This window comes from Symphalangus syndactylus, chromosome X (genome assembly GCF_028878055.3).
Source record: "Symphalangus syndactylus isolate Jambi chromosome X, NHGRI_mSymSyn1-v2.1_pri, whole genome shotgun sequence".
Taxonomy (NCBI): domain Eukaryota; kingdom Metazoa; phylum Chordata; class Mammalia; order Primates; family Hylobatidae; genus Symphalangus; species Symphalangus syndactylus.
This window is the reverse complement of record NC_072447.2, coordinates 97,351,053-97,366,052: the sequence shown is the minus strand read 5'-3', so window position 1 is coordinate 97,366,052 and position 15,000 is coordinate 97,351,053. Positions and strand designations below refer to the sequence as shown.

Here is a 15,000-nt window from a genome sequence, read left to right as displayed (position 1 = left end):
AATGACTGATTATACTGACTTTCAAAGAACTACAAAAAATAACAAATGGCAAATAGTCTGCCTTATAGGCAAAGGAAAGTGAGAAGTAAGATTTTTAAAAAAAGCAGAAGAAAGAATGTTGTCATAAAATGAATTGCCTCATGGCTCATAAATTATAGAAACACAAATGTTAAATGACCTTTATTATTTGGTGTAGGAAGCTTAATAAAATTTAGAAGCAAGAGAAGGTTTATTGTGAAGAGAAGGCCACCTATTCTCTGCCACTTTAGGTGATTATTCAAGCTTATTGACATTCCAGACCTATGGCATTGGCTTTCAATTGGCAGCTTGTGCCAGTCTCCTAGTGCTTGTCACTTTCAAACAGAAAAGACAAGAGATTGCTTTACTTATAGTGGCCTGCTTTTGAGTGATCAACCTCTATCTAATCCATATGATATTTAAGATATTAAAGACACACTCATCTTAGGGACTGTCACGCAAATAAAATCCTGTAAATGTCTTCAAGTCTCCAACTTTAAAGATATACTTCTCATTTTAATTCATGACCTCTATAATTTTTTAAAGATTATCTCTAGCATAAAGCCTTTGTTGCCTTCACAAAGCCTATATACTCCAAATTAGCAGTCATTTTTCAATTGGTCTACATTGAGATTGCATCTCTTATATAGGGAAGTTGAATATGATAGGATGATATCGTAAGATGTTTTACCCATTTTCTTATTATAATGTATTTATAAACTTTCAGAAGCTTCAATAGAGAAAGATTTACTTTTGAAAAGCACGTCAGTTTAAATGGTAAAATTAATATACATCACAGAGCGTCTGCTACCAGATCACTGTTTATACCTGCCTAAGCACATTTATTATAAAAACTACTGTCACTACCAAGTATACCTTATTCTCTCTAAAACAATGGCAGATGGCTGAACTCTTGGGTGGAACCATTCTTTATAACCTGTTTATATATAGATACTTTTCTAACACTATTTACGTAACACATCAGGGACTAAAATAAACTGGTAATCACAGACAGTATCAATTATTACAATGATATTTCATTTGAAAAAGAATAAAAGTGACTTTGATATTATTGTTACCTTAAAAATATTAATAAATATTAAGGAAATTTTAAAATTTTCAATAGCAGCATAAAGCTATATATTATTTTCTGTTGGCAAGGCAATGAAATAGAGCAGGCATTTTTCCTTATATTTCCAGAACCCAGGGCCATGGAGTCCAACCTCTTTCTCAAAATAGACCATAACTGATATCATTGATAATGATAATATCACTCCTTAGAAATATGGAATGATTCATTTTTCAAAACACATGACATTAAGCTTGCTGAGCTGATTTAAATTATTTTACTCCCCCCTCTCTACCATGGACTGACACTATTATATAGGCTAATGCGCACAGTTTTAAGAAATAATCTTACAAATACATAGCCTGCAGAGTCAGAATTGGCCTTGCTACATAATTAACCTTTAAAGGGAGCATAACTTCTTTTTGTTAAGTGGAATATATTTCCTATTTGTTTCATGTAAAAATATTAACAAAATGATTGCATTCACTTTTCTTTTTATTGTAATACATGAATTGATCGTGACTTTATGGAGTCAAATTTTCCTGGGCATATAGCAGCAAACAAAAACACTTAATTAACAGTTATATGGGTAACATTAGCTGAACTGTGGATTCAGATGATTTTCTGCCGCATCAGAAGTGTTACTCTCCTCTTAAATATACTAACCAATACTACTCCTTTTTTCTATAATTGAATCATATTTTCTCCTTGAATTTTTTAGATAAATAATTAGATCACTGCTTTCCCCAAGGTACTAGTATATCAATATTTTCTAGGAAAAAATATTTCCGTGGCTTTATTTTGCTTTTAGACAACTGACTCCTAATGCTTTTAATTACGAAAGGCTGTTTTAATGACCCATTACTAGCTTATTCTTTTAAAGTTCCACAGTTTTTGGTTTTGATTTTTTAATTTTACCAGTAGTCTACATTTAGAACTAGATATTCAAATAATGAGATGTTCAAACACTTACTAGTAATTACCCTAGTGTTATTCATGTCAATACTCTCAGCAGATCAAGAGAAAATCTGGCATTTCTCTGAGTAGAAATTCATTCTAGTCAATCAAATTGGTCTCCCACTTTTTATACCAATTTATTAGATTACTGGTAGAAGATCAATCAAAGTGCTTTGCCAGGGAAAGATTAATTACTTCCTTGTTGTGAATTAATTAGTAGTGTATTTGAGTGCTAAGCAAACCTGATCTACTGAAATAAAAATGAATGTCAAACAGATTTGCTAACCTGAGATAAACTCTAGCAGACATCATTTTAATAAAAACATATATTTATCTTTATTTTAAACATATAATTTTTTAGCCCTAAATGTTCTTGAAACTCTATATTTTCTTCTTTTGTATCACAGAAATGACTATGGTATACAAAAAGAGGAAAAGCATTAACTTTTTTGGGGGAAGATGAAGAAATTTCACTCAAGTATTTTGTTACTTTAAGATTCAATGTTAGACACTAGACCAGCTATAACATTCTCAGACAGAGTGACTTCATGTGTGAAATGACCACATACAATGAAGGGGTTTTAAAAAATACAGGTAACATAACTTGTTCAGTTGAAGAAAATTAAAATACTGATATAAACTAAATCATTCTCCTCTTCATTTTAGGGGGATTTTCTCTGCAATTGAACTGATTTATGGCTAGAAAGCTGAAGACTGATTTCAGCCTCTTTAGCAATACTCTATATCACCATTTCTCTTCCAAAGAATGATGGCTATTTTATCTCTCCCAATGAAGCTGGAAAATTATAATATGCCAGCAGATCAGTAGAAATGTAAAAATATTAGTAGTTACCCTTTTAGATCCAACTTACCTACAGTGAAAGAGCAGCAATGCATTCTCTATTTGAGGACAAAACATAAAAACCTGGCTTCATATACATAGAGTATTAAAAAATCTCAGAAGTTTAATGTGGTAGACATTTGCTAATATTTCTACATGTCTCAGAACTCAGTCTGAATTATAAAAACAGAAAACAAATTTAGAAAAGAAATTGGAAAGCATTTTTAAATCATATCCTCAAAAATCATATTTTACCTGAGACTACTTAAAAATAAGTAGATAGGAACATAGGGCCATACATAGTTTAATGTGTTTACAGTAGTCCCAAGAGGATCTCACTGTCCTCAAATCTCTGAGTTAACACTATACCTGGATGTGTAAAATCCTCAAAAGGAGACTCACAACTTGTTCTTTACCAGGGCCACGTGTGTCTCCATGAATGTGTCTCAAGAAAATCCTTTGAAAATGCAGACATTATCTGTTCCAGTATCCACAGTAACCCAGCAGCAATCAATAGTGCTGGTTTTGAATTGGGTTTCTATTTTGTTTTTGCTTTTTAACAAATTAACTAGCTTCAAAGAGCAGGGGTCATTGTAAATAATCTGATGAGGCTATGGTAGGAGGAAAGGTCTGGAATATAGGCTGTCATCCAAGGAAGACAGAACCGTATAGAATGGCATTAAGTGACCCTTAGTCCGATGGCCACAGTAAAGAGATTGCAATTATAAAATTTAAAAATTACAAAGTCTTCAGATGGAATAAGACAGGATATTTTATTGAATTTGTCTCCTCAAAAAGTAATAATTGGCTTGAGTTTGTTTTCTTTATTTTAAAAAGGAAAGTTAATAGTCTTGGCAAAAGACTTATGAATTGTGTGATTTCTTCATCTAAGCAGCAGATTTTTATCAACCAGGGAGCTATATTTTTAAAGCAATATTAATAAATCCCTTTAGCAAATTTTACAGAATACCCTTATTCATAAATGTCATATTTATTTCTGTTTTGTGAATTTACAAAGGATTTGCAGAACTATGTGCTATTTTTGGCAATTCACTAGCAAGAAAGAAAGCAGATTGAAGATGTAATATGTTTCAAAATGTGAAATGGGAACTGCATAAATTAATTCCATTGCTTAAGGACAGCATTTATTTCCTCTAACACTTTACATTCCTATCAGTGGTGCTATTGACAAACACTGAACAGTTTATTGGCATCTGCTCCATATCATAAAACCCATTATTGGGTACTATTTCAGAGCTATAGCTTTGCTTTTTGAAGAATCAAAATACCTTACCATCAGTATTAGCCTAAAGAGATTACTTTGCTATGGCCAATTTTAACCAGCTATGTTTTTTCTTTTTAATTAAAACAACACACACACACACACACATACACACACACGTACTATGTTAAACATTTCACTACTGTGACACATTAAGACAATGGAACTTCATTTCAAGTAAATTATTGCGCTTCTTGCACTTTTAGTAAGGTCTCTGTCCCAAAACAAAACTCCTAACCAAAATTTTCTTGGAACATGATTTAGGGGGAGGTTTCACATTTAGTAGGAGAGCAGTTTGTTAGTATTATTCATAGTAAAAAATAACATTTAAACATTCACTTAGCAATATTGTTAGACTTGTAGAAAATGAGCATTCATTTTTAATTATATCTACCCTTTGCATAAGTTTATTAAAATAATAAGCAGCAAAATATATAATTTGCTTTACTATTATCATTGCCCACAGACATCTCAATTTTAAAATAAAATCGATTAAGCAACTAAAGTTTTTAACGAAATTTTGTGAGTCCTTCATCCTGTAATTATGAACAATATATTTAATGTTCAAGATACTAGTGTAAATATAATTAGAAGAGAGAAATGTTTAGCTCCTAATAGAAGGCACCTTTTTTTTTAAAAAAAGCCCCTAAGTATGTCAGCTAATACACTGATGCTAGCACTTACATCCTTAACTATAAACAAGATCAGCTTCTGTTAAGAACTATGCATTTGAATACTTTTTAAAACAACTACTTATTTCTAGATATAATTGGGATTAATAAAGCTATATTTAATGTTAAATGTTTTACTATTTCTAACACATACCAATTATCCTATTATTATCAACAGTATTCCATTTGACTCTCATTCAGTTGGAATTTTATTCCAGGGTGAGATGTGCACTGTGCATGCTTACTCTGAGTTTACTCTTTAATTGTTGCTATGCAATCCTCTATGAAAGAGGCTTAGTAACACATGTCACGTACAAATGAATCAACTCTTTCTACTTTATAAAAATGATACTTATTCCGTTTCTATATTCTTATTTAGCAGGGCATGATAGACCTACAACTAAAACAATGATTTATGGAGTAAAAAAGATCAGTGGCACCCTTGCTTAATCTGTATTTGTTACTTATGATCATATTCTTATTAGAGATTGGCTCTTAGTTCATTACACAAGTAAATATAATCACAACTATGTGTTTCTACCAGGAGTCATTTTGCTGTGCTAAACAAAGTAAATTAAAGATAGTTTAGTGACACAAGGTATAGGGAAATTTTTTATCTTTAGAACAAATGTTGATCATTTATTCCAAGTATAAAATTGAAAATGGAGATAGTAGATGTTTAGGACTGTCTGAACTTGCTGACTCAAAAGTCTCTAATATTTTTATATTAAAAATACCTATAATATATAGCATCTACATTTGTAGAGAGAAAAAGTTGATGTTATGTTGTCATTGGTTCCATATATTTAGCCTTAGATTATATCATAATGTTTAGCCAATTCATTTCCCTATTTTTTGAAGTTTCAAAAATAGAGGATTAAAATACAGTGATAGCGAAGCTATTTTGTCCTAAAGCTTAGAAGCTTTATTTGAATTATACATCCCTGCAATTCATAATGCTCAAAATAACCTTTCAAAATGTCTAGTTTATATTACCTTATTTATGTTTTTGCCAGGTATTTGGCCCATTTTTTTCACATTGGTTTATGGCTATGACTTTTCTCTCACATATATTGTATGCTTTTTTGTACCTACATACTTTTATGTATATAACATAAATGGAGCAAATTGTAGCTTCTTGCAATTTCAAGACTCTTCTGAGAAATATATATCTTATCAAATTTTGTATTTCCTGAAATTATAAATCAGCAAGGTTGTTCGCTACACGTTCAAGATAATACATTTAATGAAGTTTTATTTAATATCAACTCTATGATCCTTTTAAAGAGTTCAACATCTTTGGAATCTGAAAAACACAGATTTTGTGCCTTCTGTCTGAAGACCAAATGTGAATATCTTTCTAAACAGTAACATGGTACAGGTGTGTGATTTCAGTATATTACTGAAAACCTCAGATGCCCTCTCCTACACTGCAGTCAGGATCTCTTATTTCCTCAGAAAGAAAATAACTGTCAATGGTTTTTATCTCTACTAAAAATAAAAATAAAATCTAGAAAATAATTTTTATATATAAGAAAAAATTTACACCTTCACAAGTAAATGAATAAAATAAAATAAATTGGCTGTTTATATACAAATAAATATACAGGTGTACATAAATGGAAAATTCTATCTATGCCTTAAAGTCACTATAATAAATTTCATTCAGAGTAGTTATGATCATACATTTAAACTATTATAAACTGCCTTATACATGCCATCCATCTAATTCTGTATGTTTACCTTTCAAAAATGTGTCACTCTTCACAATAACATAATGAATTAGCCCATGTTATTATGGCTATGATAGCTTGAGTTGCAAACACAGTAAGCCCGTTTATATTGAGGAACCAGAGAGGTATCACTTACTTGATTCAGGATCGGAGTTGCCATCCCCTTCAGTGCGATTGTTGGGTGTGGCACGATCAAAGTACTCCTCCTTAGGATAGCCAAGGGGCAGGCCATGGGATGTGCTGGTAAGGCTGCCTGCATCATGGTCGCCCAGTCCACCATCACTGCCGCTTTCCTGAGAGCCTTCTGGCAGGTGAAATGTGACACGCCGCTGGGACTGAAAGGGAGAATGAAAATTACAGGGTTTCAGATATGATCTGAATAATTGCTTAATGCTGCAATTTAGAAAATGCATTATTTCGGCTATCTGGTGAAGACACATTAACATTATCTTGAGTTGTGAACAATTTCAGGCTTTTGTGAACACGTAATTCTGTGTTCAAACCCTCTTCACCTGAAGGCAGTGTTGCTTCCATTATATTTTGAAACAAGGCACAGCCAGATGCAGAATGAAAGTCAACTTGCTCCAAAGCAAGAGACAGTCAGCTTTACAGCATATTTGAGCAAACTGGAAATTCCAATCATAATTTTAACATGTATTTATTTAGGTATTATTTGGCAATAATTTACTTTTTGAATAATAAGTGTGGATAAATATAACCATACTTTTTTGCTGTATCTGTAAGTTGCTAGTGAGCTGAAACTGTAAATAATAACACAAATTTATTCAATCATGTAGGCTTAGAAAACTAAAAGTACATCATCTTTTAGAAGAATCTTAGGGACAAAATTTTGAATTGGAATTTATTTAAATTGATTTCACTTTCTAAGAAAAAAAATAATTACATAATATGGATAACAGTTAATGGTAATTATGAAAACAAATTATAGTTATCATCATAAATGGTATTCCTAGCAGAATATAAAAATATATATACAAATAAAAATATAAAGATGAAACATTTGGTTTCCGAAAGAAGAAGTTTGTAACATCTTCACCAGATCTTGTAGCAGCATTTTTGTTTGCAGCATTGCTATGCTAAATGTAGTAGTCTCCAAAAATAGGCTCCCCAATGGACATCACCTTTTGATATTCAGACTTTCAAGTAGCCTGAGACCACATTGAATCTGCACAGACTCTGTAATCAAACCTTGTAGCTTCTGCTTTGCACCCTTGGAAAACTCACCATGGAAAATAACAGCTGCATTGAAAGTAGTTTGAGTACTGGGAGCATGCCATACTGTGGGGAAGCTCAAGCTAGCTGCGTGGAAAGACTGTATAAAAAGAGACTACAATGCCGAGAGAGGCCCCACTGTTCCAGCCACTCAAGTTCAGGCACCAGATATGTACATGAAGAACCCATTATGAACATTCCAGCTGGTGGCCTTATTGGAGTCATCCTAACCATCTTCAGATATTTGAGCACTCCCTACTTAAGGCAACAGTCATTGTGGAGCACAAATAGCTATATCTGCTGTACACTACCTAAATTCCTGACCTAAAAATTAAGAAGGACTATTGATTTTTATGCCCCCAAAGATTACTGATGGTTTGCTATGTAACAATAGATCAACCAGAGCACTAAACTACTGGCATCATGAAAGCTTCAAATTAGGTATAATTTATTTAAGAGATTTTCATACATCAAAGATCACAAGAATTTACGTCCTAGGCATTTTCATAACAGAATGCATATGTTTTCACAAATTCAGATCTAACAGTCAGCCATTTCTTCAGATGGAGCTACGAAAAGATTTGAATATCATACTTCAAACTTATTGGAAGATATATGAAAATATAATAGATGCATATAATATTTAAGTAGCTCACTTGAATCTTCTTTAATTTTTAGCCATTATTTCTTATATTAAAGTCTCAATAAAATATGAGAAAATGACTAAAGCATGTAATATGTAATATATCTTAAGGAATATGTTTCTGATCATAAAATTACTTCTTCTAATGAGAAATAGTCTGCTGATTTTTTACATGTAAGTGTAACAGCCAGACAGGATTCCTTTAGGCCTCTCAGAGGGAGTAGCGGGTGGTGTTGGTTAAGGTAACTCTTAGCAGAATTAGTATGAGCAGAAAATAAACTGAATAAAAGAAAAGCTTGCTGGAACTAAGTAATATTGAGGAGTTCAGAAGGCAGGGGTTTTTGTTGTTGTTTGTTTGTTTTGTTTTGTTTTGTTTTAGACAGGGTCTCATTCTGTCATCCAGGTTGGAATGCAATGGCGCAATCTTGGCTCACTGCAACCTCTACCTCCCAGGCTCAAGCAACCCTCCCATCTCAGCCTCCCAAGTAACTGGAACCATAGGTGCGCACCACCACGCCAAGCTAATTTTTTGTATTTTTTGTAGAGATGGGGGTTCACCATGTTGCCCAGGCTGGTCTCGACCCTTGAGCTTAAGCAATCCACCCACCTAGGCCTCCAAAAGTGCTAGGATTACAGGCATGAGCCACCTCACCCAGCCTTGGTTTTAGTTTTTTGGGGGATGAGTGTTAGGTTGTGTGGAATCTGTGAAGAGTGAGATTGACTGTATTATCTGATTAAACCACACTGTACCTTCTAAGATTTAAAGCATTTATCAGGGAAATAATGTAACTGAAATATCTTTTTGTATGCTTTTGCCTAGTCAATATCCCTTTTTCTGTTTGTCTTTGTATCTAGAACCCACAGTGAAAAGAGGAAAATAAAAGCTTCAGGTCGTTTTCTGATCACCTCTATACAGACATAGTCCGAATGCTACCCTGAATTACAGGACATTAAAATACATGGATTACCTAGCCTGTCAGTCATCTATTATTTATTAGTACCAAAGATATTTAGTAGGGAGCTACTGAAATAGTCATCAATGCTGTATTCTTCAAAAGCAGAGTTTCATAAAAGTTTATAAAAAGTTTAGCTGCTTCAACTCAAGTCTCAGAATACTAAATAAGCCCTTGTGAAACCGCCTTTGCAAAATTATGACTGAGACAGTGAAAGATATCTAACCTAGCCAACTCCATCTTGCTTCTAACCTCCAAGCTGTCCTTGTCCATTCCTGGGAATAGGCTGAACTAACTTTGGGAGAAACTTAGTTTATAGTTTAAAACAAATACAATAACAGCCCTTTCCCAAAGCTGACCTCTTTCTTGCCTGGGGACTAGATTGCCTTTGTAAGATTAACATTAGCAACAAGATTAGAAATTTTGGTTTAGGAGTCATGCAGCTAGAGGCTACAAGATTCTGACCCTCCCTAAACTGCTCCTAAGATCAGTGCTTGAGATATTTTGCAGATCCTGCACTTGATGGACCAGCTGGCACCACCCAGATCGATAAACTGGCTTATCTGATCTTGTGGCCCCCACCCAGGAACTAACTCAGCCCAAGAAGACAGCTTTGAATCTCTACAATTTCACCCCTGACCAATCAGCACTCCTGGCTCACTGGCTTCCCCCCAGCCACCAAGTTGTCCTTAAAAACTCTGCTCCCCAAATGCTCAGGGAGACTTATTTGAGTAATAATAAAACTCTGGACTCCCACACAGCCAACTCTACATGAATGACTCCTTCTCTATTGCAATCCCCCTGTCTTGATAAATCGGCTCTGTCTAGGCAGTGGGCAAGGTGAACCCACTGGGTGGTTACATTTGCATTCTTGTAAATAAACTAACTAAAACATTGTCAGTAGCTTGTTAGATCTATGTAGAAATTCATAATACATAAAAAATTTACAACATTTAAAGAAACTATCATCAGAGTGAGCTACAACCTACTTTGACCCAGCGATCCCGTTACTGGGTATATACCCAAAGGATTATAAATCATTCTACTATAAAGATTCATGCACATGTACGTTTATTGCGGCACTGTTCACAATAGCAAAGACTTGGAACCAACCCAAATGCCCATCAATGATAGACTGGATTAAGAAAATGTGGCACATATACACCATGGAATACTATGCAGCCATAAAAAAGGATGAGTTCATTTCCTTTGCAGGGACATGGATGAAGCTGGAAACCATCATTCTCAGCAAACTAACACAGGAACAGAAAACCAAACACTGCATGTTCTCACTCTTAAGTGGGAGTTGAACAATGAGAACACATGGACACAGGGAGGGAAACATCACACAGTGGGGCCTGTTGGAGGGTGTGGGGCTAGGGGAGGGATAGCATTAGGAGAAATACCTAATGTAGATGATGGGTTGATGGACGCAGCAAACCACCATGGCATGTGTATACTTATGTAAAAAACCTGCACATTCTGCACGTGTATCCCAAAACTTAAGTATAATTAAAAAAAAACCACAACATTTATCTACAGTTTTAAAAATGATAAACTAATCATCCTCTAGGACCCCTCTTATAACCATTAAACTGAAGGGTCAGCAAACTTTTTCTGTAAAGAATTAGATAGTAAGTATTTTAGGCTTTGTGGGCCATATGATACAGTCTCTGACTCAACTACTTAACCCTAATGTTGTAGTGTAAAAACAGCCATAGACAATATGAAACTGAATGGGCCTGCCTGTGTTCCAATAAAACTGTATTTACAGACATTAAAATTTAAAATTTAGATACTTTTATGTATTATTAAATATAATGTTTTGCTTGAACTTCTTCATCATTTGGCTCTAAAGGCCATGGTTTGAATACCTCTGATCTGGAAGGCTAATTTTGTCAATATGGAAAAGCTGGTTAAAGATAATTATTGTGCAGTATAAAAGGGCTACTACGTTAATATTCATGTCATAATTTGTTCATGACAAATTTCTGTCTGTAGCCCTGCAGAGAAGTTGTGACACAGAAATTAAAACAAATCTATTGACTGGAATAGTGACTTTATGGGATGGAAATAAATCCTGGCGTTTTCATGAATAAATATTTGCCCTGAAAAACTAGTTATTTTCTGCCAGTAGCAGAGAGAAATAGCACAGGATGCCGCTCCCTAAAATCTACACACCTCATTTTTAGCTCAAATGAATCAAAATTCCAGAACACAACGATACCCAGAAATTATATTGGTGTCATTCACATAAATCATTTACAGACAAAACATCAAATCCCCAGCATTCTTGTGTCCATTAAACCTCATGAAGGCATCATGTCATACTAATTATCAGGTAAATATTTTTACATTTCATAACATGATGCAAGTGGCATTTTGGACAGGTTAATCTGGCACCAAAGAGGCTGCATGCAGATAGGTGACCCTGTGATTCTAATTATAGAATACTTGAGTATCATGTTAGAGAAGGCTCATTAGAATTACTTATACAACCTTGCACGCGCCGTGAGTCCAAATCTAATACACTCTAACCCAATCTTCCTTTAGATTCACTGTCATCACCAGTAACTCTGATTAGAAAGAGTAATCATAAGTAGGGTCATTACTTTCTAAAGATTACCATATGCAAGTTTGTTTTTGATTTATGTATAAAACACTTTGAATTTCAAACTATTAAGAATACTTTAAGTTTCCAAGTTCCCACATTTTATAACAGTAAACAACCTCGTTCTGAATGTCAGAGGATTTCTGCATTTTTTTCCATAGGTACTGTCTCTTAGCCAAATGATTTATATTTACTCAATATATCATAAAGTAAAATGTGCAAATAGCCTGGTTAGAAACTAAAGATTTTCACGTGCATTATATGGCCAGCATGCACATCCCATGTGAAGGTCATAATTCCCAGTGTAAATCTCACAGATGACATATCAGGCCTTTTTATTTTGTAGCAGGCCTTTATTACTTGGCCCTGAAATTTGTAGTCATAAAACTTTCTACTTTACCAACTCAAGTCATTTTGCAGGATGGATCAGTTGACCTGTTGGCCTAATTGTGTTTTCACTGCTTCATTTTTTTCTTTTATTTTCTTTCTTTTTTTTTTTTTTTTCTTTTTTCGAGATGGAGTCTTGCTCTGTCGCCCAGGCTGGAGTGCAGTGGTGCAGTCTCAGCCTACTGCAACCTCTGCCTCCCAGGTTCAAGCAATTCTCCTGCCTCAGCCTCCCGAGTAGTTGGGACTACAGGCGCCTGCCACCACACCTGGCTAATTTTTGTATTTTTAGCAGAGACAGGGTTTCACCATATTGGCCAGGCTGGTTTCGAACTCCTAACCTTGTGATCCACTGCTCCTGGCCTCACTGCTCCATTTCATAAAATTTGAATAGTCTCATTTCTCATGTTTCTGGGAGTTTTACCCTTCATGGCTATTTTTTTTAAGTACCATAATACATCACTAGCATGTGCTGGAGGCTTTTTATGAAGCTACATTGTACCAGAATCAGGTGACCTCCTAGCTCTGACTATTCTGCCATTACATTTTTCATGGTATAAGTTGTGTGTGTGTGTGGCACAGTCAGACATATTTTTTGCTGATTAGAAGACTACATGGCATTATAAGCAGGCAACTTTCCTTCTTTCCTTGAATCATAATTCATTTCAGCTCAATCAGAATGGAAATAATCTATTTGTAGATATGCAAGATGAAGCTTCTTCTTTCAGGAATGTTATTGCTTATAAATTGTTAAATTGGCTATTACTGCAGTTGTGTGAACTTTGCAAATGAAATAGCAATATTGTGAATGTTTGAGAAACTATAATTCTTTGACTAACATTTAAAATATGACAGAATTGAAACAACAAGCTTTGAAACTGGCATGTGTCAAAAAAGCCATTAAGTAATACTAAAACCAAATATTAAAACTGAAATAGACAATGGTTTCAATGAAAAGCCTAATTATCAGTCAAAAAAAGAATAGTAGAAATATCTACATTGTTTTTGGTACTAACCACATCCATGTTTAGTGACTTACATTTAAACTTAAGAATTACGAAAGCACCTTGACTATCCAATAGTTATTCGATAGCCTAAGCTATCCTAAGAGAACCTCATATCAGGAAGTAAGTGGGGGAATAAAGGCATGTAAATTCCTAAAGTATTTATCACAGTTTGTTTTCAGAATCATATCTACCACACTCTGCTTTTACTTTTAATTTTAACAACCTTGGATATCTGTTTCTCCAGCTCACAGTGTGTATTAGGAGGGTTGGTAGCTGCTAGAAATGAAAACATTGACAGAAGGAGAAGTTCCCACCAATTTTCTTTAGATCTGCCTTTAGCTACATAAAATATGTGTGATTGTTCTTCTACATGACAAGCTCTCCTGAGTTTGAAGATAGTTAAGACTCATGTATAAGTCTTCCTATTCCAGGCTATAATTCCCATCCTAATTTGTTATGGTTTTCAGAACTTTTACTATCCTATTAACCCTTTTCATTTTTGTCCCTGTAGTCTACTAGCATAATTAACAAGACAACCTAAACTACTTACTCCATTGTCAGTGATGAAATAGACTTGGGAGATGATGGAACCATGGATCACATATGATCCAAATAATCATTTTATTTTTAAGAATATTAGTCAATAGTTAAGTTTTTCTAGTTGTTATTTGAAAATGTTTCCATAAAATAAGCCACAAGTTTGGTTTGAACACTGCTTTGTCTCTGGTGTCACTCTTTTATATTTGCAAAATAATTCTCCCTTTGCCATAGTTACACAACATGTCTGTTTAATTGATACATTTTAAACAAACCAAATGTCATTCAAGCAACAGATGGTTTCTGACTTGGATTAGATGTTAGAATAATTTTGTAGCATACAACGAAAGAGGAAAAACCTGGCATTGTCATTAATTGCCTAAACGCTTGGATTGAAATATTTCTTGTTTAATGTTAGTAAAAAATGCAACAAAAATTTATGATGGTGAAAAAATATCAGTTTTCAAATAATAATTATTAGAATGTATTCCTAATAAAATTGGAGAATGTACACATCGGCTAGTATGCTAGCAATTTCGTTAGTGTGTTGAGTTTGTGGATAGTGGTAACATGTTTGTTTTAGATCCATTCTGGTGTATATGAAATATGTTTATTTCATCTTTTTTACCTGGTGTTCATTAGCACATGGAAAACAATGCTGCTTTGTAATATGTGTCACTTCCCGGAAATTAATATGAGATGAATAGACCAATGTTTCCTTTGAACTTTTCTTACATTTAAAAAAAAATTGAAGTTCTATAATCATTATAGACAATCAAATAATAAATTAAAATAGTTACATCTTCCAGTAATAATATTCACCAGTGTGGAAGATAGTAGCAAGCAATGTTGTGGTAAATATAGTTGTGGGTGGAGTTGTGGGGAAGAATTGTAATCAACTAATATCTGTAGTGTTGCTGTAGTCTTTTACTTGTGGATCTCTCTACAGAGGTGTATTTCTTCTAAAAGCAGACTCCCCTCTACTTATTTTCCACACAAACAAAAATATCTCTATATACTGTCTACCACACCCACATACTCCACACGCACATATACACATA

The 15,000-nt window shown here is 34.0% G+C and overlaps 1 protein-coding gene across 1 annotated transcript in view; it reads right to left on the bottom strand.

Annotated features, from left to right (window-relative positions):
* Positions 1–15,000, bottom strand: part of PCDH11X (protocadherin 11 X-linked) — a 793,868-nt gene that overhangs the window by 222,917 nt on the left and 555,951 nt on the right. Inside the window, exon 6 of the mRNA XM_063634662.1 lies at positions 6,708–6,906. Coding sequence (XP_063490732.1) covers positions 6,708–6,906 — 199 coding nt within the window. The remainder of the gene's footprint in view (positions 1–6,707; positions 6,907–15,000) is intronic.